This window comes from Anastrepha obliqua, chromosome 1, assembly GCF_027943255.1.
Source record: "Anastrepha obliqua isolate idAnaObli1 chromosome 1, idAnaObli1_1.0, whole genome shotgun sequence".
In the NCBI taxonomy this organism is placed as follows: Eukaryota; Metazoa; Arthropoda; class Insecta; order Diptera; family Tephritidae; genus Anastrepha; species Anastrepha obliqua.
The window spans coordinates 128,996,425-129,021,383 of record NC_072892.1 but is presented as its reverse complement, the minus strand read 5'-3'; the positions used below and the strand labels follow the sequence as shown (position 1 = coordinate 129,021,383).

Below are 24,959 nucleotides of genomic sequence, written 5' to 3'. Positions count from 1 at the left end.
AAAGAAATGACTATTAGACGTATCGGCGTCTGATTGTCGGTGATGTACAGATATGTAAAGGGTGATCAATTTAGAGGCATTGGATTTTAATTTTATATAAAACAACAAAAATTCAAATTGATTTCGAAACCTTTATTATTTTTGTGTAGAACTATTCATTTTTTAAAGATAATCCCTCTCAAAAGTAGACCGCAACTGCGCCGTAATTCCGCCGTCTGTAAACACCAATTTTGAATGACTCGCTGGAGGACTTCGGTCGGCAACTTGTGAAAAACTTTAGTAATGTAGACTTCCAAGGCCTCAATCGAATGTGATTTAGCCACAAAGCATTTAGACTTTACATACCCCCACAAATACAAATCAGAAGGTGTGATATCACACGATCTTGGTGACCAATCCACTGATCCGAGACAAGAGATAAATTGCTCACCGAAGCGATAACGCAGTAAATCGATTTTTTCACGGGGGGCCGCTGTTTTGGAATCAAATGTTCCGTAGATCACGGGCTTCAATTTCCGGCATCCGGTACGAAAAAGTCGTTTATCATGGCGAGATAGCGTTCGCCATTCACTTTTACATTAGCGCCAGCCTCGTCTTTGATGATTCTTCCAGCCCATAGGTAGCACCAAACGTTTGTTTTCAATGACTGTAATGGCTGTTCGGATTGCTCTTCAGCCCAAATATGATAATTTTCTTATTGACGTAGCCATTAAGACCAAAATGGGCTTCATCGCTTGAGTAGTGAAAACCGTTCATAGCAACGTTCTGTACCCTAAGTATCCTCTGTATTTTCAGTCGCAACGTGGCCTTCGTTTGAGCATCGTATTACTGTCGATGAATAGTGAAAGTTGTACACATTTGAAAGATTTTGTAATGGAGTAAATTGAACAAAACCAAATGGAATCATCTTCGGAAGGTTAGTAAAATATGAGAAATCTTTAGTACACATCAATACCTCGACACAAAATTTTTAGCTGCAGCAATACGTAGATACATTTTTTGCAATTTTTTCGATTTTCAAAATTTTAAGATCAAATTCGTAATCAGCGACCCCGAAAACATATAAATTAACATGCATCTTGATTATGTTCTTGAATATACGCTATTTCACGTGAGGGGATGGCCAATAGGGGTGGAAGGTGGTGGATTTTCAAAATTTTAACATCAAATTCGTAATCAGCGACCCCGACAACCCTCGAGTAAGAATTTTTGAATCCCTTACTTAATTTTTTGAGTTTTGGCCAGCTTTTCGGGAATCGGCCGCACTGTGCGTCGTTGAGGAGTAAGTCTTTCCATGATGAAATGTCAATGAATACTGAAACAAATTATATATGTAGTTTGACAGTAGTTACGTGTGATTTGTCAAAAAAGCTCTATTGGAAAAAGTATCTCCAATCGGATCACCCTTTACATACAAATGTATATACGTATGTTCGGCATGATCGCCATTGTTGGCCAAATGACGAAAATACTTAAGTGTTGACGAGTTGTTTGGCGAAAATGCTCTGGGGATGTTAGTTGCTTGTTCCTTTCTATTAGGGCACAAAATTGTGCAAATCGGGCCATAGTGAATACGATGTGAATAAGGCTAAAAGCAAAGATGCTATGGAGCTAGTTGGTATGCAAATGCAGGCATACATATATGCATGTATGTGTGTATATGTGTATGGACATGGCTGCGTATGTACAAAAAATGGATACAATCGCACAATATGTAAATTTGTGAATTTTCGCCAACAAAATTCATTTAGTTCCTCGGGATTTTTAGTGCAGCCAACATCAACCAAAGGTTGGATGATTAGCATAGAAAAAAAGAGAAAAATCGACACAAGTGCAATAAAATAATAATATTGTGAGATAAATAGTATACATTTGAATTTAATTAAAATTACTTTTTCATCTCGATTGCACATTCGGCCGTTACTTTTGAGTGATTTCAAAGGGTAATTAAACTTAGTGAAATTAAGCATACCGACATACATAAATCTATACAAACATACATATATAAACATGAAAGTGTGTGTATGTATCATCAAATGAATGAATAGTTTTTTTGGGAACCTTAAGCAAAAAAGAAACCAAAAAAATACGTATATATATATGTACATATTATATATCAGTGACATGGCGCTAGTAAATAATTTTTCTGTGCCGAATTTTTAAGTCATTCAATTTCAGTTTTACTTCTACAATTCTGTCGTATTGATAAAAGTGTACAAATTATTTTTTTTAACAAACCTATTCACCTGTTTATTGGCCCGGAATATTTGTGGGCATGAAAATAGCCCAATTTGGTAGCTCAACATAAGTGGGACTGCCAGTGAGAAAGTTCATGCACATTCCTATAATTCATATACAGTACTTACATATGGATGTGTGTAGAGCAAGAAGGGCAAAAACAAAAAAAAACACCACAAACCAAAATATTATGAAATCAAAAATGTAAATTATTTTTGAATAGAATTAATACATGGGCTGAAAAGTCCCGGGTCTAAAAAAGAAAACACGTTTTTTGCTGTTCAAAATTAGCTTATTCATCAACGTAAATTCCATCAAGAACAACGCAATCATTCCAGCGCGGCTCTAACATTTCAGTACTCCTTTGTGAAACGATTTATCATTTGTCTCAAAATAGGCCTCAGTTTCAGCGATAACCTCTTCGTTCGAGCAAAATTTCTTACCGGCGAACATTTTTTTTCAGATCTGCCAGTAATCGCTGGGAGCCAAATCTGTCGAATACGGTGGATGTGGGAGTTTTGCCATGGTTTTTAATCATCAACACCGCCTTGTTTTTGGTCAACAGCGAGCAAACGCGGGTACTCACAGTGAACAGAGCTTTCTCATAGTCAAATGCTCAGACAATATAAATCCAACACTTTCTCTGATATCTTTACGATGTCAGCTAACTCACGCAACTTCACTTTTCGATCATTCAAAACGATTTTATGGATTTATTTGATCTTTTCTGCTGTTACCGTCACATTTGGCTGTCTACTGAGTTGTGCATCATAGGTGTCTCTACGACTACATCTCTACGTTGAAGTCAGCAAACTATCATTTTATTGTTGTTTTTGATGGAGTGGAGCCCCCATAACACTTTTCAAGGCATTGCTGTGCTTGAACGGTATTTTTTCATACCAAAAAGCAGTGTAAAATTAAAACACGAAATTATTTTTATCCATTGGAAGTAACACAAGAAGCGTCATTCTTAGCACAATAACTCACGAACTAACGAATAGAACATCATGGAATTTTAACAGCTGCCGCCGTAGTACGTGATTACCATTCGGAATTCACAGAGAGAACGATGGTTCGAATCTCGGTGAAACACCAAAATTAAGAAAAACATTTTTCTAATAGCGGTCGCCCCTCGGCAGTCAATGGCAAACCTCCGAGTGTATTTCCGCCATGAAAAAGCTCCTCATAAAAATATCTGCCGTTCGGAGTCGGCTTGAAACTGTAGGTCCCTCCATTTGTGGAACAACAGCAAGACGCATACCACAAATAGGAGGAGGAGCTCGGCCAAACACCTAAAAAGGGTGTACGCGCCAATTATATATATATATGGTATATATAGGTATATATTATATATAACCGAAAAAGAGGTGAATGCAATGAAATTAGTGTCATCTATGAGTTAGGCCCGGCACTTTTCAGCCCATGTGTTATTTATGCATATAATGGCGCTTACACCTCTTTGTTGGGTGTTTCGCCGAGCTACACAAAGGGAGAGAGGCGATCGGTATAGTAAAAAAAAAACCTTTTTATATCAATCGACGTTTCGTGTCCACGGTTTCAAACCATTGTACTCTCGAGTGGTAGTCACACAGCAACCCGTCCTGCTAAGGAGCCGTCGTTAAATTACCTTAGCAAAAATCAAGCAACGAAGTGCTGAGTGCAATCCGGCCTGAATTTTATATATTCGCGCACATTTTAGCTTTTAGAAAGCAAAATTTAAAAAAAGCAGATTTTCAAAAAGCAGAATTTTAAAAAGCAGAATTTTGTACATACAGAATTTCGACACCAACCCAAGGAGAAATAGTAATAAGAGAAGAAAAAATATTTGTTGGCTTATGAAAAACGCCATTCGGTAGTGCCCAAGTTCGAAAATTTGGTCATGAAATACCAAATGATAGAAACATTATTTCTGGAAGCAGTCCCCCCTCGGCAAGCAATGGTCAACCTTCGAGCGTAATTCAACCGCGATAAAGCTACTCATAAATAACCATCTGCCGTTCGAAGGCGGCATAAAACTGTAGGTCCCTCAATTTATCGAAAAATATCAAGATGTACACCACAAATAGAAGACAGAACTTGCCCGAATACCCAACAAAGAGTGTAAGCGCCAATAATTATATTTATTAATATTATTATTATTATCAAAAAAATACCAAATAGAACATTTAAATAGCTAATTAATGTAATAAAACTCAAAACCTCATAAAATTTAACGAACACATGCACATTTCCTTTGAAGAAATTTCTATGTTCTTGCGCTGACTTTGATCGCTGATTTCTTTGTCGCTTTGCCAATGCAAATATCCCGCTTCCGGCTGTCTGCCATGCATATTGCGTTTTTTTTTATTTTATTAATATTTTTATGCACAGCACACAACCAGTTCACAAGAGTCTTAGACTTACATTTGTTTTTATTGCTGTTTTTACAACCTAGTAAAATTGTAATATAACAAATGTCTACATTTGTAGACATATGTATATACATTTGTGCAAAATTTAGACATATTTGTAAAAATAACAAATTTATTCAATATTTAATGTACAAAAATTTTCAAATTCTTTTCTGGAATTAGAGAACTTAAGCAATAACAAAATAAGGCAGAATTTCATGCAAAAATATTATTCGTACATAGCCATATAAAGAATATTTTATTAAAAAATAGTAGAAAAAAAAGTGTTCATTACTTTGTTGGGCCGCCTTTAGCTTTAATAACTGTTTGCAAACGACGATGCATACTTTTTACCATATCTTGGTTTCATTAGCTGCAGTTTTCTCCCAGTCAGCACTTAAAGCTGTTTTTAATGACGCCGTTGATGTTATTTAGTGCTTTCTGATTCTCCTTTTTAAGAGCTCAATTGTGTTCATATCTGGTGATTGAGGTGGAGTTTTAAGCTCCATACAGTGGTAAATAAGCCATTCTTGCACGAGATAAGATGAGTGTGGTTTGGGCCATTGTCTTGTTGAAAAAAGCATCCAGTTCAAGTTTGACGATAGTATCATGCAAATTATTCTTCAAAATTTTTAAATACAGATGCTCATTTTATCATCAATAAAAACCATTTTTTACCAATTTTTCCATTTTTCCTACTCCAGTTGCAACTATGCATCCCCAAACCACTACATTTCCTTCTCCATGCTTAACGGTAGGAATAAGTTTTTTTCATTCAGTTCTGTATTTCTTTTCGCCAAACTTTTGGAGGGTCATCCGATGCGAAAACATTAAATTTCGACTTATCGTTGAATATTCGTTTTCCTAAAAAGCATCTGCCTCATTTATATAGCGTTTGGCGAACTTCAATCTCTTTTTTCTGTTAATGTCTGAAATGTAGGGCTTGCGGTGTGCCACTCTGCTATGATAACCAGCGTAGATACTTAGCAACTTTCTTATGCAAAGACTCTTGAATATTTCGGCAAAGTATCGCGGAGGTCATTTTTGGATTTTGGGCGACTGATGCTGCTATGTTGCGTACCTCACGTGAAGTCAATATTTTTCGCCTTCCGACTTGGTGGTGATTAGCTTCCAATTTACCAGTATTAACGTAATTAGCAATAACACTTTGCACCGTAGAATGCGATTTGCCAATTTCTTTGCCTATTTCCCGCAGAGATTTGTTTTCCAAGTACAATTTAATAACAATTTTACGCAATTTTAATGGTAAATCCGCACTTCGTCCCATTTTGTTACTTTCAATCGAGATATTAAACCCACCTGAATCTGAATCAGCGAGAAAAACTAGGAAAAACCAATCTTATATCGTTTTCAGCAATATTAGTAAAACACAAACGATTTTTACCGTTAATTTTGCGACAACAATATCATGAGCTGAAAGTGTACGAATAAATGTTTTGCAGCATTTTGCTACGCCTGCCTGCTTTCCTTGGAACCCCTTAGTGTAAGTTGAAATTACGGGAGTTTTGTTTGCGACTGTTCATTACGTAACATTCTTACAGTGACCCAAAATCAATATATTGTCACAGCAAATATTTTGCGCAAAGCTCAAGTTTTTGACGTGATAACGTCTTATAATTCGATTTAGCCGGCTGCACGCACGAAAAAATGTGTCGTTACCTTGCTCATTAGTGTTACCTTGCTCATTTGTCGTTACCTTGCTCATTTGTCGTTACCTTGCTCATTGCCGTTACCTTGAATGAACTGTAAACGAAAGCGCGGATCGTACGACAAAGCAAACAAAGCAAACGAACGGCAACGTTCGACATCTTGCTCTCGAGTGAGCGTATATATGTATGTATATGCGCATATGTACATATATAAATTCACGTATTTGTACTTGCATATGCCTTCTTATTGATTATTATTAATTTGATTTACTTGAAGAATTTAAAATAAAACCAAGTTTGTTAATAATACCTGTTGTTTTAATGTTATTATTATTAATTTTTTTATTATATATGAAGGAAAAAATTTATGGTAATATTTACCATATACCTTATAAGATATGTTGTATACTAATATATGTATATAAACATGCATATACATATACAATTTCACGCAATTTTCACAAAGAACAAATCTATATGTAAAGATGCATACAAATCATATGGACATATCAAATATACGAATCTATTCCGTACGCAAGCAAATGTAAGCTAATGTGCTTGAACTGCAAGCGAGAGCGCGGAACGAACGACAAAGAGCACAATCGGCCCCCGCGTTCGGCAACGTTCGAAATCTGGCTCTGTCCTACTTGAGTGAGCATATATATGTATGTATGTATATGCGCATATGTAGGTATATAAATTCATATACTTGTATTTGCATATGCCTTCTTGCTGTGTGCATGGTAATGAACCATTTCTCTGTTGAGAATAGGACGATGATAGAAAAAGTAGGAAATGAAAAGGAGTGTTTCGAGTGTAAAGTGTCTTGAAAAAGGCAAATCGATGATGGTGCCTCTTAGTGTTGTTGACTTATTAACGTCTGATGCACAATCGAAATTGAAGATATCTTTCAGGAATTTGATAAATGTTTCGTCATTTTGCACGTTTGTGTAAATGTAACTTGACCTATTCAATTGCAATTCCATTTACCTCCTCCTCTATATCCATACAAAATATCTATCAAACAAATAAAATTAAAATTTTGTTTTGAAAATTGCAACCATTCCATCAATATTTTCTTATGACGTTGTCACGTTAAACTATCGTCAGTAAACCGACTTTACAGACAACCTCTTTTTTTACGTACTACGCAGGGTGTACGAATAAATTGTGTGATCACTGTATTTACTTTACACTCGCAAGTAAATTCTAATTCGCACTTAGTCCTTAGTCCTGTCTCTTTTTCTAAGGTAACTCTGTTAAGCCATCAATAAACTATTCCACAAGATATTCTACTCTCATAGAACCCTAGTCAGTGATGGCGAACATGCATGGAATGCGCTACCCCTAGGGCCTGTTAGGATATGATATACCTATATGGAGATGTTACTGCTATCATATTTCAAATAGATCTCGTTTTTTCATCAGTAAACTTAGTCGATATGGATTTATCCAAGGCGAATTTATTCGAGTTGGTGGCATTTGAGCAGCAACAACATTTTTTAAATTACAACTGTCAAGTGAAAGATAATAGAAGAATGGAATGAATAGCAAATAACCAACAAGAACTTACCGTTATTCTGTTTTACTTACATTTCTAAATTAAGGCTAATGGAAGACGAGGAAATCAACTACTCTAATCACAGGACCTTCTATAGACATGTCTTGATTTTAGCAGTCGTCAAGTGGTTGTGCCTAGCATTCGGTGGTCTCGTATTCAATGCCCACTGAGGACAAGATTCATGAAACGAGAGACAATGACAAACCTCCGCGTGGAAATGGTCTTTCAAAAGTGATGCCTAGATGTTAGTTGTGAATAATTCTTAAACGGTACCTTTTTTTATGCCATCTTTGACATTTCTCAAGTAGACAGATATACAATTTTACACGATAGAGTCACGCGTTAAAATTATTGAAATTTATTTTGAAAATGGACGATCTTTAAGATCAACATATCGCAAAATTCGAGATTTTTTTTGGTGGAATGAGGCGACAGTTCAAAGGTTGGTGAAAAAATTACACGAAATTGGTTCTGTCGACTGGCATACCTAGATCATTATCGACGGAGAAATTTCGTAAATTAGTTTTTTGAAGATGAAGTCGTTTTTCATGCAAGCAAAATCATCTTTAGTGATGTAGCTCATTTCACACTGGATGGATTTGCCAACAAATAAATTGCCGCAACTGGGGAAAAAAACTCCTCGAGTAAATTCCGAAAAATCTTACATTCCCTAAAATGCACTGTTTGGTGTGGTTTTTGGCCTTTTGGAATAATTGGATCACAAATCGTTTTGAATGATCGAAAAGTGAAGTTGCGTGAGTTAGCTGACATTGTAAAGATATCAAAAGAAGTGTTGGCTTTATATTGCCTGAGCATTTGACTATGAGAAAGCTGTGATCAAAGTGGGTGCCGCATTTGATCACTGTTTTCTTTCATCAAGATAACGCACCGCGTCAAAAGTCAATCAAAACAATGGCAAAACTACATGAATTGAACTTCGAATTGCTTCCACATCCACCGTATTCGCCAGATTTGGCTTTAATGGGGATCCTCCCTATCTAAGTAAGATGGCTTAGCGGGCGTCATAACCGAATGTGTTGATGCGGCAGTTCGGTAATGCCCAGGCTCGTAACATAATACCTTTTCTAGTGCCGGTCGCTCCTCGGCAAGCAATGGCAAACCTTCGCGTGTATTTCTGCCATAAACAAACTTCTCATAAAAAACCCATTTGCCGTTTGGAGTCGTTCGGCTTAAAAGTGTAGGTCTCCCCATTTGTGGAAGAACATTAAGACGCAAGGCACAAATAGAAGGCTAAATACCCCAAATGGGTGTGAGCGCCATTTATAAAGTGTGGTCAGATTAAAGATACTTAGGGTACCCATTAGGGTTGTTTTGAAAGATCACGCGACACTACTGTCAAACTAAATACATAATTTTTTCAGTATTCATTGACATTTCATTATTGAAAGATGACGACTCCTCAACAACGTTTACAAAGTGTACCAAATCGATGCTCTGTAAAAAGTGTTCATCGCGTGCTCAGATCAAGTTATGGTGTTCCGCGATGAGGCCCATTTCGGTCTTAATGGCTACGTCAATAAGCTAAACTACCATATTTGGCTGAAGATCAACCTGAAGCCATTCAAGAACAACTCTTACATCTATTGAAAACAACCGTTTGGTTATGTCTATGGGCTGGAGGTAGACAGTCCATAACGAATATTATTTATCCGTTTTGAAGCGTTTGAGAGATGCTGTACGTTGCAAACGGCCCTAAATGTGGGTAAACAATTCTTGGATTTTGCATGATGATAACGCGGCATCGCAACAAGCCCAAATTGTGCTGTATTATTTGACCAAACACCAAGTAAATATCATCATATAAGCACCGTATTCACCTGATATGGCCCCGTGCGACATCTTTTTGTTTCCCAAGTTGAAGTTACCACTTCGTGGAAGTAGATTTCAGTCGATAAAGGAAATCAAAGAGAATGCGACGAAGGAGCTGAAGGCCATCCCTTCATTGGCCTAGCAGGAGTGCATGGAGGACTGATTTAAACGTTGGCACATGTGTGTTGCTTCAAACGCGTCATATTTTGAAGGAGATAAAATAAATTTCCCTGAAATTTAACTCTGTTTTGTTTTATTCAAACATTCCCGGTACTTTCAGATCATAGGGTATATATAAAGAGTTTTCCAATAAGAGGTGTTATTCCCGTAAAATATCAAGGCTTTTCAAGTGTGGCGGGTAGCACCGTCTTGTTGAAAATAAACGTTGTCCAGATCAATACCATCCAATTCCGGCCATAAAAAAACGTTAATTATATCTCGATAGCGCAATCCATTCCCCGTAACTGTTTCTCCAGCTTTATTTTCGAAAAAGTAAGGTCCAATCACTCCGCCGGACCATAAACCGCACCAAACAGTCACACGTTGAGAATAGAGAGGCTTTTTAACAATAACTCTTGGATTTTATGAGCCCCAGATCCGAAAATTTTGCTTTTTGACGAAACCACCGAGGTGGAAATGGGCCTCATCATTCAAGATGATTTTTCGATGGAATTTCGAATTATTTTCATGCATTTCAACGACCCAATCAGCAAAGACACGACGTAGTTGATGATCGGCCGGCTTCTGTGTTTACTGGACTTTATAAACCTTAAGACCCAAATCTTTATGCAAAATACGACGTAATGATGTTTTTGGAATGCCAAAGAACGGCGAGGAACGGACAAACCTGGGTTTTCTTCAACACTTTCGGCTACAACAGCAATATTGTCGGTTGTTCTTGAGCGACTTGCATGGGTTTTATTCTTCACATCACTAACTTGTCCCAACAGCTCGAATTTTTTCACCAATTTCTGCATTGCGGTCCGACAAGGATAACCCAAAAATGTTCGAGTTTTACTAACCGTCTCTGCCAAATTTTCACCATTTTTATAGTGAATTTTAATAATTTCAATGCGTTGTCTAAGCGTGTATCGTTCCATTTTTATTAATGGCGTAGTTTCTACTTGTCAAATATCAAAAAATGACAACTTCAAAAGTGACATCTACCAAAATAGCGGGCTATTCAAAATAACACCTGTTATTGGAAAATTTTTTATATAGTTTAGAATGGCCATCAAACGAAAGCCGGGGAAGATTTCGGCTTTTAAATAAAATTCATTAATTTTCTTTACTTCAATATTTATATGCCAATTATCAACTCAATTGTTAAGAGTACATTTTTTGTACCTTGGCTCAATGCCAGTTCCCGAAATTTAGCATTATATCCCATAAAGTGCGCGTTCACTTCACAAATATTTTTATATTGATTACAAAAATAAAATAAATGTATGGTTGAAATCACATTTTAATTATTTATTCTTTCATTACATTATTAAGTTACACAAGCAAAAGAAAATAACCAGATTCCTCACTTAATTTTATTTGTTTTGCAATTACAAAAACGCTGTATGGGGCCTAGACACCCGTTCAAATTTATATTCACAAAAAGTAATTGGAAAATTTGAACCCTTTATGCATTTAAGGTCTTGAACAACACTTCTTCTATTGGCAATGGATAATTGGAATGTTTTGGCGGTGCAAACTTCCTCTTCGGCGATTGGGCGCGATGGCACTACCATAGTCTCAAAGGAACGTTTGGTGAGTATGTTTACTTGATGAGTAGAAATGAACACCGATGGGACTCCATGGAAGTGACGAACGAGAGTACAACACATTTTATCGTTTTCCTTTTGAACAGTTGCATAGTAAGTAAATATGTGTGTGTGTGTATGCGTATGCATGCTCATAGCCACGCGCTCACTGATCGGGGGTGTTTGACCGAGCGTCGATGAAAGCAAGTCGTCGCTAGCAACGTTTTTGTGTTTTTGTTTTTTTTTTTTCTCAATAGAAGATCTCAAAAAATTTATATCTGTATACCGGTTGCTGTAGGCAAATCGGTTTGTGCGGTAGGTTTTGGTTCAAAACCCATTGGGAATATGAAACATCAAACTAGAGAAAAAGATTGCTCCGATTGCGGTCATTGTATGACTGGCGGAGTAAAACTTCTGAGTGTATTGTGGCCATGAAAAAGATTCTCATAAAACCATCTGCCTTTTGGAGGGTACATAAAGCAAAGAAAAGGGCAGACATTTTTGCTAGGTATCGTCAAGATACATTTAAACCGTACGATGCACAGCGAGCAGCTGACATGCAACCTTGCCAATTTGATGATGATACTGACATTTCAGAAGTCACTGTAACAGAACTAATTGAAGAGATAAATAAACTAAAGCATAAAAAGTCACCCAGATATGATCTTAAAACTAGCGAAATGTTGAAGCAGCTCCCTTTAAATACAATGCCAAATCTGACTCGAATTATGAACGCCTCGTTTAAAATAAATTATGCCTCTATTTATTGAAAAAAAGCTAGGAAACCCAGCAAACCACGTTTCGTCATATCGCCCAATATCTCTCCTTCCAACGATTCCAAAGCTAATGGTATACCTTCTAATAAATCGCCTCAATCATATCATCGAAACAAGGAAATTAATACGAACGCATCAATTGGCTTTCGAGCGTAAAAGTACGTTTACATATGCAGTAATTAGCAATAAATCCACATAATTAATCTACCCGTTTACATATGGCAGATTACATCAAAAATTGGCAATCAGCTGTCGAAAAAGTAGATAATCTACTTATATATGAACGTATTATAACACTCAACAATAGACCAACTGCCCAGGATAACCCGAACTATAGAAAATTCACTCGAAGAAAAGAAGGTATGCTTTGCGAACTTTTTCGACATTTCAAAGGGTTTTGCAAAGTATGTCATGCCATGGCGGTCTACTAAATAAAATTAAAGCACTGCTGCCCGACCAATATTATCATGTACTAAAGTCATATCTGTCGGATAGATTCTTCCGGGCCCAACCAGATGAGTACAGTGACTGATAGAAATAGAAGCTGGAATTCCTCAGGCTGCTGTGTTGGGACCCACTTTATATGCACTTTTTACCAGTTAACAAAACTGCGTTACTGCAACATTTGCTGATGGCACAGCAATACCTTCTGGTGGTAACACAGAAGCCGAGGCTAATACACAACTTCAATGCGCTCTGAATGATATTCTTGCGTGGATAGAAACATGGCCAATTGAGCTTAACGAACCGAATGGTGGATTCAACCAGGTGTGTTCAAAAAGTATCGCGAAATTTGTGTTTTTTCAAAAATTATTTATTCATTGATTAATATCTATTTTGTCCCCTTCAAAGTAATCCCCATGAGATATGATGCACTTGTGCCAACGTTTTTTCAATCCTTGAAGCACTTCAAAAAATCATTTTTTTTTATCTTGTTCAGCTCCAACTTCGATGCCGTCTTTATCTTGTCAATCGTGGCGTGGCGTCTTCCTTTCATCGGCCTCTTCAGTTTCGGGAACAATAAAAAGTCATAGCGGGACAGATCTGGGGAATGCGGGGGCTGTGGCATCATTAGTGTGTTGTTTTTGGCCAAAAAGTCGCGTAGAAGCAATGATGTGTGAGCAGGGGCGTTATCGTGATGCAAGAGCCAATTTTTGTTCTTCCACAAATCCGGGCGTTTCTGGCGAATTGTTTCGCGCAAATCGCGCACAACTTGCAGGTAATATTCCTTATTGGCCGTTTTACTCTGTGGCAAGAACTCATGATGAACAATGTCCCTGCAATCGAAGAAAACGGTAAGCAAAACTTTTACATTCGACCGAACTTGGCGCGCTTTTTTCGGTCTTGGTTTATGCGACAGCTTCCATTGAGATGATTGAGCTTTGGTTTCCACGTCATAACCATAAACCCACGATTCATCACCAGTTATGACCCTCTGGAGCAAATTTGTGTCGTCGCGGACAGAGTGCTGCTTTTGATCGAAATTGAGCAGTTTTGATACAAATTTTGCGGCGACCCGTCTCATGCCCAAATCATTGATAACGGTGATTCGACGATTGGCCAATACCATTTTCTTCACTTCATCAATTTTTTCGTCTGTTGTTGAAGTGGTCGGACGTCCGGCGTCCGGCGCGCTTTTCGATGTTTACATCTTCTCGGCCTTCTGAAAACATTTTGTACCACCGATAAACGGTACTTTGGTCCCAAGTAGCTTCTCCGTATGACACAGTCAACATTCGGAATGCATCCGCGCACTTAATTTCGTTTATCACATAAAATTTGATACAGGTTTTTTGATCTATCTTTTTAAATAGGTAAAAATCGAAGACGAGCCGAAACACGTGCAAGCAAAGCAGCTGTCAACAATTAACTGAACATTCAAAATGGCCGAACTCGTCGGCATGAGTACCAACATATCGCCACAAAAAAAAAAACGAAATTCGAATATACGTAACCTGCTAAAATTCAAAACTCGCGATACTTTTTGAACACACCTCGGAAATTACCTAGTGGAAATTACAGGACAATATCCTTTTGATGAAATTTTCCATAACCGAATTGCAAAGTGGCTGCCCTATGTTCTCGATAGCCTCACGAATTCCATCTTTGAGATCTTGAATCGACCCTGGGCTGTTGGCGTAGACCTTCTCTTTCACGTGGCCCCAACGAAAAAAGTCACGAGGTGTTAAATCACAAGATCTCGGTAGCTGATTGTGATCACCTCTTCGAGAGATAACACGATCCGTAAACTTTTCCCGTAAAAGATCAATGGTTTCGTTGCTTGTGTGGCATTCAATTCCGGCCATAAAAAATCGTTAATCATCTCTCGATACCGCAATCCATTAACCTGTAACACCTGTTATTGGAAACACCTTTATATATAAAAAAAACATAAAGCTGTGAGTCTCTCCATTTGTAAAGCAACATCAGGATGCATACCACAAATTGGAGAAAAAGCTCGGCCAAACACTCAAAAAACGCGCCAAATATGCAAATATATATGTATGACTGTACGCACCTACCCTATGATCAAAAAGTACCGGGAATGTTTAATTTAAACGAACCGCGCACGTGGGAACCGGCCCATACTTCTTTCTTATATTGGTAGGACTGTAAGACACAATCTGTCACTATTTATCCGTTTCGAAGCGTTTGAGAGATGCTGTACGTCGCAAACGGCCAGAAATATGGGCAAACGATTATTGGATTTTGCATGATGATAACGCGCCATCGCACCGAGCCCCAATTGTGCTGGATTATTTGACCAAACGCCAAGTAAATATACCATCGTGCAAGCACCGTATTCACCGGATATGGCCCCGTGCCACTTCTTTTTGTTTCCCAAGTTAAAGTTACCACTTCTTGGAAGGAAATTTCGCTCGATACAGGAGATCAAAGAGAACGCGTCGGCCTACCAGGGGTGCATGGAGGACTGGGTTAAACGTTGGCACATGTGTATTGCTTCGGGCCATATTTTGAAGGAGATAAAATAAATTTGCCTACTCTGTTTTGTTTTATTTAAACATTCCCGGTACTTTCTGATCATAGGGTATGTACGTAAAGTGGCATAAGCTGGTTGTTTGTTGTTGTGAAGATTCAAACAATCTCACAAATTTTCTAAAAATAAAATACACTGAGCGCTCATCGCTATTACTGCGAGCATCATGGAGCATCCGTCTATGCCAGCAGTTCGTAGGAAGCGTTGCGCTCGTTGTGATTTGTGTTGAGATTGGGAACTAAAGAAGGAAATATTTTTACATAAGACAACTGAAAGCAAATAAAAATTTGTGCAAAAATATTGAGACAGTTAAAATATTTCAAACAAGTTAAAGTAAATAAATAAAAAAAGTGTGTAAAATTTGTAATGGATTTAGGCACTGATATTTGGGGTCAACTCGCTGTCGAGGCGTCGCAAGTGTACCTTTCCGATGGCACCGTACGCACGCCCTTCGCAGACACGGTACGATAAACACAAATTTGGTAAAGCATTTTTGTCTGAACTGCACTTTCACTATCCGATGCATAGTAGGAAAACCTAAAAAATACAGCCTATTATATGAATACTCGTCCAATAAAACATACATACCTACCTACTCTGCTATTTTTGTGCTTTGTCGGGGGTGCATTCGAAATCTTATTCACAGTTGTATGCAGTATACATTTGGTCAATCATAAAGTGGCCTATTTATTGTACGAGTAGTAACCTTGAAATGATAAACAAAATGATCAAACAAAAAGAAAAAAATTCAAATTATAGCCTGTGCACTATGTAACCGCTGCATTATACTTTCTTGCATTCCAGACAATCGAAAAATTGCCCGATAAAGTGCTGCTCCATATCTTCTCTTACCTGTCGCATCGTGAAATTTGTCGTCTGGCGCGCATCTGCCGACGCTGGCGTCAGATAGCCTACGATACGCGTCTCTGGAAAAATGTTTCACTACGTCCGGAGGTGTCCGGCTTACATGTGGGTTCGATGGAATCTTTGTTGGCCCTCATCTCAGTACGTTTCGGTCCAACATTGCGTTATATCGAGCTGCCTATTGAGTTGATTACGCACACAGTGTTGCATGAGCTCTCAGCCAAGTGCCCCAATCTCACACATATGCTGCTGGACTTCTCCACAGGTGAGTTATTGCATTTTGCCATATCCCGAGTATTGAAATATTGACCGTTCCACTCTTTTGCCAGCTATGCAACTGCACGATTTCAGCGAGATGCAAGCTTTTCCCACCAAACTGCGCTACATGTGCATCTGCCTTTCGGAGGTGATCTTTATGGAGGGTTTCATGCGCAAGATTTACAACTTCATCAACGGTTTGGAGGTGTTGCATCTCATCGGTACATACGAGAAGTGTGAAGAGGAGGAAGAGGAGATTTACGAAGTTATCAATGTGCATAAACTCAAATCAGCCACGCCCAATTTGCGTGTAATCAATTTGTATGGCATCAATTTTATTGACGACTCGCATATCGATGCTTTTAGCTCCAATTGCATTCAGTTGGAATGTTTGGCTGTGAACTTTTGCAATAAGGTTTGTGGCACCACACTAAAGACATTGATACAGCGTTCGAAGCGCTTGAACTGCTTGCTGATGAACGGCACTAGCCTGAAGTCGGAGTATGTAATGCAGGTTGAATGGGATAAGTGTGCCTTGCAGGAGCTTGATATTACCGCTACCGATTTGTCCACCGAATGTTTGGTTGATCTTTTAACAAGAATACCCAACTTAAAGTTTTTGTCTGCAGGACAAATTAACGGATTTAACGATACTGTATTGAAGCAGTGGATGGAATCGGGATTGACGAGGTGAGTAGCTTTGAAGGTAGATGCTCATGTGCTTTGGTTCTCGTGGATATAATAGGATATGGTGGGTGCGCAACTAAGTTTCCGTGCAATTAAATTTACGTTTCGTGCCTGCCCATCTTGTTGATGGAAGCAATAAACGAATATCGCATTGATATAACGACGCGTTTTTCGAGGCAAACCATTTTAATTGCCAAGTCTTCGACTTTTTCGGAGTTTCGCTAGTCAACTCATGCGCCATCGAAAGAAATAAATGTTAATCAGACGCCGCTCGGTTTGGCGAAAACGGTGGGTGTGCTAAATTTTCACAGTTCAGAGTTTTGATTAATGGAAAACTGTTGGTTTTGTGCATTTGTTTGCTGTATAATAACTCTCGTGCCTTGAATTGCATTTTGGATGTTTTTCGAGCAATGCCCAGTTCAAATTAATGAATTGCTGTTTGTAGTGTTGATTCCTTGCTGGTCTCATCAAATGCCTTCTTGCTGACTTCCAGCGTTTGGGATTCGCAAAATATTTTTTTTGTCGGGACAACTAGCCAGTACAGCACTCAGACACAATTAAGTGCATTGTATTGCACTTGGATATCTTTTTAATTTTCTTTAAAGCTACCTTGTGGTGCCAAGGAGCCAAGGTAGCAGACGCACAGAAATACTTTTAGATGAATTTCTTAACGCAATCGTCATTTTTCAAGAGGTAGTAGTGAAGCAGAAGTTCCTAGAAATTGATGCAAAAATTTTTGGTTGGATTCATGTTGCCAGATGCCCCTCCCATAAAACATACCCCATAACACATCTCATTATTACATATTATCAACTATACTAGGTTGTTCAATAAGTTTTGCGGTTCGAGGAGAAAAACAGCATTTTATGGTTTGAAATACACTTTAATATTCAGTATAGTCTTCCTGAACATTAATACACTTCTTAAAACGAGATTTCTATTTTTGAATTCCATACCTGAAGTGAGGCCTCTAAGGCCTACAAAATGCACTTCCACAACTGTTATGACCTCATCATTTGCTGAAAAACGTTTTCCACTCAAGAATTTTTTAGATTTGGAAACAGATAAAAGTCGCTAGTGATCCAAATCTTGTGGATGCTCCAACAATTCGAACTTTAATTCATGGATTTTAGCCATTGTAAAAATGCTCTTGTGACACGGTGCATTGCCCTGATGGAAAATATTTTTTTTCTTTTGCTAAGTGGGTATTTTTTACGAATTTTTCCCTTCAGCTGGTCTAAAAATTTAAAATAGTATTCAACATTTTTTTTTTGTTTTATCAGTCTGCAGTTAATCCACAAACAAAATTCGTTTCTCAGCCCAAAAAACTGATGCTAACACCTTCTTGGCCGATTTTTGGACACGAACTCCTTTCTGAACCGAAGTAACAGGTTCACAGCACTCCTGTTTTGATTTAGGATCATGGTGATAGACCTAAGTCTCATTCGTAGTGATGAATCGACGCACAAAATCCATTTTACCATTTCGAAAACGCTATACATGTTGCTGAGAAAGTCGCTTTCGAATGTGTTTTTGTTCCATTGTTAGGGGATGCGGCACCCATTGTGCCCTCAGCTTTCTGAAACCCAATACTTCAACCAAAATATTGTTTACATTACCCAATGAGATGCCTAGGGCTTCTACTAAATCTTTTTCGGTCACTCCACGATTTCCCATAACGATATCCTGTGTTTTTTCTACGATCTCTGGTATTGTTGCAGTTCCTGTTTATGGGCGTCCTTAACGTGGATGATCTTCAAGGCTTGTACGGCCTACGGTTTAAGTTCAGCAACCCATCTTTCTACTGTACTAATTGATGGTGAAGGGGTCTTATACACTTTCAACATTCGTTCAAAAATTTCTTTCGGTTTTAAACCTTCCAAAAATAAAAATTCAAGCACTGCACGATACTTGGTTTTTTCCATTGTAAAAAATACTGTGACATTTCTATACTAAATGGCTTGTAAATAAAGAATGAATTAATAGATTGAAATGAAACTTCCCATACGTTCATATGAAGATGGACCAACATATAAAAAAAAGAAGAAAATTAGGCTAGTAATAGCGCCCTCTCTTATCGTACCGTAAATCTCATTGAACAACCTAGTAATTCTCAATTCTTTAGGCTGCAAGAGTTCAAAAGTTGCTCACAGTTTTAAGCTGTGCTTACTTTCACAATTGACCGCCGATGGTACGGACGCAGTACCTCGAGTCTATAAGTAAGGAATTTTTTGGATGTAGCTACTGATCAGTCATATTTAGTTTTCATAATTCTTAGTAGCAATTGGCATTTGATAGATCTTGCCCTCCTGAGTCTGGGTACTATAACACTTGCCTCTACCTCGAATATCTGTGAAATTATTTATTTATTTTAAAAGCTACTTGAGTTGTAGAGCCCGTTTTGTATTTATACAATATTTTAATGATCTCTAAACATAGTTTTTAAATCTGTAATGTCGTCGTTTTTTTCCATACTTGTACAGTGAGTGCTGCTGGAGTGACAGTCCTTGGCCGGATATAGAGCTGGGTCGTTCCTGTAACGTGGGACCCTCTGTCGTGTGAACGATTAAATTTGTAATCCCATCTGCTACTTTTCCCAGGCTTTGAAAGCTTAAGGTCTTGGAGCTGAGGAGAAAAACACACAACTCATTTTCGCTCGTTCGGCAAATGTTGATGGTTAGATTTGATTTCTGTTCGTTTCCGCCCTTATGTGTATATTCACACTTAATGAATCTGAGTTTCGATTCGATAAAAATGTTTCAAAATCTAAGTTAATAATGCAAATTATACCGAATCCGATCAATTTTTTTTGTCTCCATGATTGTTACTTTTGAGTCATTGAAAATAATCATCGAAATTGAAAATGAAAAACAATAAATAAGGATGGCTAAACTGTATACTTTTGCTTTTCAACTGAATCGGAGTGCCAGCCAGCCAGCTATTCCAGGTTGTCAAAAGGTGGTTTGCCACGGGTTACCAATCTCGACTTTCATAGAGCAGCGCATGCATAGAGAAAGTGGAATATAGTTTGCTTTTCTCCGGTTGATTACAACTGTGACAGTATGAATTGTAAGGGATGCCCATTTTGGCTGCTTACTCACCGATGGGTCAGAAACCAGTTATCATTGCCGTGAGAGTCGGCAGGCATTCCTTCGTTTCATATTTATCAATGTTAACGTTTGTTTGTGGTTGTTGGTGGGCCATAACGTTCTGCTGAGTTTGCATGTCGTCCCTTCTCCTCCCATCCGCGATTTGTAGGTATTTTGGGAAGATTGCATTCGTGATTACAACCAGTGGTGTGACTACTGATTCTGCAAGACCCTCCTCTTACCAGTTCGTCTGCTTTTTCGTTTCCTTCAATGTTACGATGTCCCGGGACCCTGATTAAGGTAACGTTATGGTTTTCGCTCAAGGTATTAAAGCTATGCTTGCTTTGTTCCACCAGTTTAGAGGTGGAATCCAGTGCCTGGATTGCAGCTCGACTATCCGAAGTGCAGAGAAACCGCGAAATAAAAAAATGAAAGATTTTCTATGCTGGAATTATAGATTTCATAGCACCCAACCCTCATCTCAAGGCGCAAAAATTGGATCTTCTCTTGTGAATACCCAGGAATGAAGTAAATAAGGGTTTTATAAAAAATAAAGTTGTTGGTTAGACTTAATTAGAAATATAATTGTCAAAAAATCTTGCGGATAGTAAAGTTAAAATAATAATAGTAACAGTTGACGCATACACTTCTGTTAGGTGTTCGGCCGAGCTACTCCTTCTATTTGTGGTGTGCGTCTTGTTGTTGCTCCACAAATGGAGGGACCTACAGCTTTAAGCCGACTCCGAACGTCAAATGTTTTTTATGAGGAGCTTTTTCATATTTCATAGCAGAAATACACTCGAAGGTTTGCCAATGCCTGCAGAGGGACGAGCGGACATTTGATGTTCATGCACGGAAATTCGAACCTACGTACTCCGAATGGTAGTCAGCCACCAACCCATTCAATTACGGCGGCCAGTACGAAGGCATTAGAGGAGCTGCTTGGGAATCTTATAAAGTTGAAGGCCATTTTTCGACGAATTATCCACAGGGTAGTTTTTTTTCTTAATTTCTTTCTTTTCACATATGCGACGAGGGAATTATTTGGTGGTTTTCGAATGGCTATTAGAAGAGGCGTGCAGGCGTCCGTTGCTGAGGATAAAAAGTTGATTTCGTACTTCCACATTTGGTTAATAAGTCGATTGAGAATTCCAAACAAATTACACCAGAGGGGGAAAATATTGGAACATGTTGTACCCCATGCCAAGATTTATTCTGATCATTGTTCTGAGATCGGCATTAGCTATAGAACTAATAATTCATAATTTATTTGCAGATCGCTCATCTCATTGGATTTGGACTCTTCGGATAGTATTTCGGATGAGGCATTGCAGAAATTCCTTACACGTCACGGCCAACAGTTGGCTGCTTGCTGTCTCTCTGGCATGCCACACATTACCGATCAACTCTGGATGAGTATCCTACCAGTGCTGAGCAATGCCAAGTAAGTGTTGAATTCGAAAAACTCCGTTAAAATTAACTCGCTATTTAATTTCGAAAGAATCATTGTTATGGGCACTGGAGAAAAACTCGGCGTTAATATACATGTGGATCAGCTGATGGATACGATTGCATCGAGTTGTGGAAATTTGGAACGATTGGAGTTGAGGTGATTGAAACACATGAAAAGTTTACGAACAAAATTATAATTACAATTTTCCAATTTCCGAACTTCCCTCAAAACCTTTGCATAGATGGGATCCGGATAATTTGCGTTTCTCGGACAAGAGCCAGAAAGCCATCGATTTATTGCGTGTCAAGTGTCTCAAGCTGCGTTGCATGGTGTTGTGGTGAGCTCTGGAATCCTAATTAATTTATTTTAAATTTTGATTCGCCAATTATCTGTTCTATTCTAAATGTTTAGTGACGGTCGCTACTACGAGACGGTGAAGGCGAATTTCGAGCGCGCCGATCGTGTGACTGTCGTACGAACTACGACTTGTTGTCGCGTCTCACCTTATCATTTGCTCCGCAACTACAATGAACTGATTTTCAACTGAGGAAGTGATAGAACTATTCGATGCTGTTGTTGTTGTTTTAATAGCTATTTTTCGTGCACTTTGATATTATTGTTATTATTCAAAGAAAAAATTTAATTAAAAAATTTAAACAAAAATCAGTACAAGAGATTCAGTAGAGGCAGTAGGCATAAATATTATACGTGAGAAATATCAAACCCGTGATCAACTTGTATTCAAATCGAACAAAAACAAAAAAAGAGAAATAGAGAAGTAAACATTTTAAATATCAGTTCAAAAGTAAGGAAACAACTAAACTTATAAAGAGAAACAAGGTTATCTTCCCGTCTAGGGAAAAGTGGAACACTAACCCAACATAGCTGAATGATGATTCACAAAAATAGTACACAGATGGAGCCAAAAGTCTCCAAGGAGTAGGGGCAAGAATAGTGGGGCCTAGAGCACACAAATCCCTAACAATAAGTGCAGATACCACGATTTCCCATGTGGAGCTCTTCACCTTAATGGAAACAGTGGAAATCAAAACCCAAAGAAGGCTCGAGAAAGTAAAAATTAAAATACTTTCGGACAGCCAATCTCGGTTCTCTAAGCCTTGAATAGCTTCACATTCAAGTCAAAAGTCCTAATAGAGGGTAACAATGCACTCAAGAAACTGGCTACTCATAATCAGGTCTCACAGATTTGGGTACTGGGATATGAGGGACACGAAAGAAACGAGGAGGCAGACTAGTATGCCAAAAAAGGGGCAAAAGGGCTATTTATTGGACCAACCCCATTTTTCGGCTTTAACAAAAATAATATAAAAAAGGAAACCAAAAAATGGATCCAAATTAAAATCAGTGAACACTGGAACGGCACAAACGGCCATAATCATCCCCAAAAAAATTTTGAACTTCAATGCCAACAGAGCAAAATCTGCTCTAACCCTAGATAAAGAGGGCCTAAGATTACTCTGTGGAGCACTTACAGGTCACTTTGCATATAATAAAAATTTTAAAACAATAGGATTATCTAGTACAAGATCATGTAGATTCTGCTGTGATGAAGAGGAGTCTATGGAACACTTAATCACCAACTGTGAGGTATTAGGCCACAGCGTCACAGAGTCCTAGGCTCGTACCTACTAGAGGGGGAAGACTTACAGTTGCTTCCTCCTAAGGAGCTGGCCCGATTCCTCGGTATACTAAATAATTATAATTAGTAATTAGGGGCGCACAATAGCTCAATCTGGTCGCAGTGCATAAAGGCCTTAGCCTAACCCGTAGAACCATTACCATTACCAAGGAAACACCTATTTCTTCTTGTGCGTCAGTCGGTTTTGTCTTTTTATAGCCAATGACTGCATTCCTATAATAATGAATGATGTTATAACGAAAGCGATCCAGATCTTCGTATGCGATGGGTGGTGGTTGGACTCCGATTTCGGCATTTAGGGTTAGTTTTTGTGGTAGCAGCATACAACTTACCCATACGTATACGAGGAATGTTTCTGAAGTGACAGTCCTTGGCCGGATATGAGTCCGGGTGGTTCGCGTTACGTAGAACCAACTGTCGTGTCGACGATTCGGGATTAGTCACAACATGCGTTGTTGTTTTATTCGCCATACCTCATATCTGCATAAGCCAAATAAATGCAGCGAATAGGACTATGGAGTGTTCAGTAGTCTCCAATTAACATTTTAGGTGACGCTACCATCGATCAGTCTTTCAGATAGTGAACTAGCTGTTCGTCTGCAACAAAAACCCGCACCACTAATCCAGCTTAGATCAGTCTCAGCATTCATTAGATTAAAGAAAGTCCTAAAAGGGTAATAATTCCTACATCTTTCTAATAAAGGGTGTTTGGAATTTAATTCGTCAATAGAGAAAACATGAGAAGGCATGAATATTTTTCAATGCATTTGTTTAATCGAAAGAGCAAAGCTTGTTTTCAAACGAGGAATAACATTTCATTCAAATGACTCCCAAAACTGGCTAAGGACATGTAATTTATTGAAAATGATCAGACTTGAAGCAATCCCAAGTCTCACCGCATGAACCCCTAACGGACAATGTCCGGTAAGGATACCCATCAAATCCGAGAGCTGGGGCTTTGTTAACCTTGGGAGTTCCCTCGAGCGTCTCCGATCTAACCGTGGCCAAAAGGATCTCGCGATTACACGTTTGCACACTAGTCCAGCGCTCGCTGAGTTGACTCGAGGCCCATCTTTCCAGGAGTAGACCACAGGTTCTTAAGGGAACCCCAATCTCCTCATTTCGCGACGACACCATCTCCAAAGTTCCCTGTCTACCTAGCTCATCAGCCCAGCAGTTTCCCTCTATGCCGCTGTGACCGGGAACCCAATTGAGTCTAAACAACGAAATTCTATAGAAATACTTAATGCCACCGTCTGCCTATGCTATAAAATAGATTCAAATCGCTGATGAATGCCGTGTATGTCATCCACTTCAGTTTAGCACTTGCTCATTTTCTAGAAAAATATGTGTTCAATGAAGCCGCCTGACCATAATCCTTAATCCAAATAGTCTCTTGCTGTGGATGCAACGGCTTCTTCTGACGACGTGTTGATTTTCTAACCCCATATGCGACAACTGAAAACTAACTTGTTTATCGATGGCTGTTCGGTAAAAAGGTCTGTCTCAGATACCTACCGTTTCCATGTGCTTCGCCCACAGAAAGTGGCCCGTCATCAGTTCAACCAGCTGTCTACAGTCCCTTCTGCTTAATGACAGGAGTATCTGCGACAGTCGGTCGGACATGTAAGGTAACATCAGTTTTGTCCATCGACAGTCTCTTTCAGCCTGCCAAAATCGCCTGTGGGTTGAAGTAACCCGTTTATTAATCGTGGACTTGATGTCTGCAGAAGC

At 38.6% G+C, this 24,959-nt stretch overlaps 1 protein-coding gene across 3 annotated transcripts; it reads left to right on the top strand.

Moving 5' to 3' along the window:
• Positions 1-1,742: 1,742 nt before the first annotated feature.
• Positions 1,743-22,214, top strand: LOC129236071 (F-box/LRR-repeat protein fbxl-1). 3 transcript variants are annotated; one of them, XM_054870261.1, is made up of 9 exons: positions 1,743-1,789; positions 1,911-1,943; positions 11,333-11,447; positions 16,019-16,343; positions 16,408-17,026; positions 21,389-21,556; positions 21,614-21,721; positions 21,807-21,902; positions 21,977-22,214. In XM_054870261.1, the coding sequence occupies exons 3-9, from the start codon at positions 11,361-11,363 to the stop codon at positions 22,110-22,112; spliced, it is 1,539 nt and encodes a 512-aa protein (XP_054726236.1). In that variant the 5' UTR covers positions 1,743-1,789; positions 1,911-1,943; positions 11,333-11,360; the 3' UTR covers positions 22,113-22,214. The 3 variants fall into 3 exon arrangements, with proteins under 3 accessions (XP_054726236.1, XP_054726237.1, XP_054726235.1); XM_054870262.1 differs by having other exon boundaries at positions 1,781-1,852; XM_054870260.1 differs by lacking the exons at positions 1,743-1,789; positions 1,911-1,943; positions 11,333-11,447 and adding an exon at positions 15,394-15,676.
• The last annotated feature ends 2,745 nt before the right edge of the window (positions 22,215-24,959 follow it).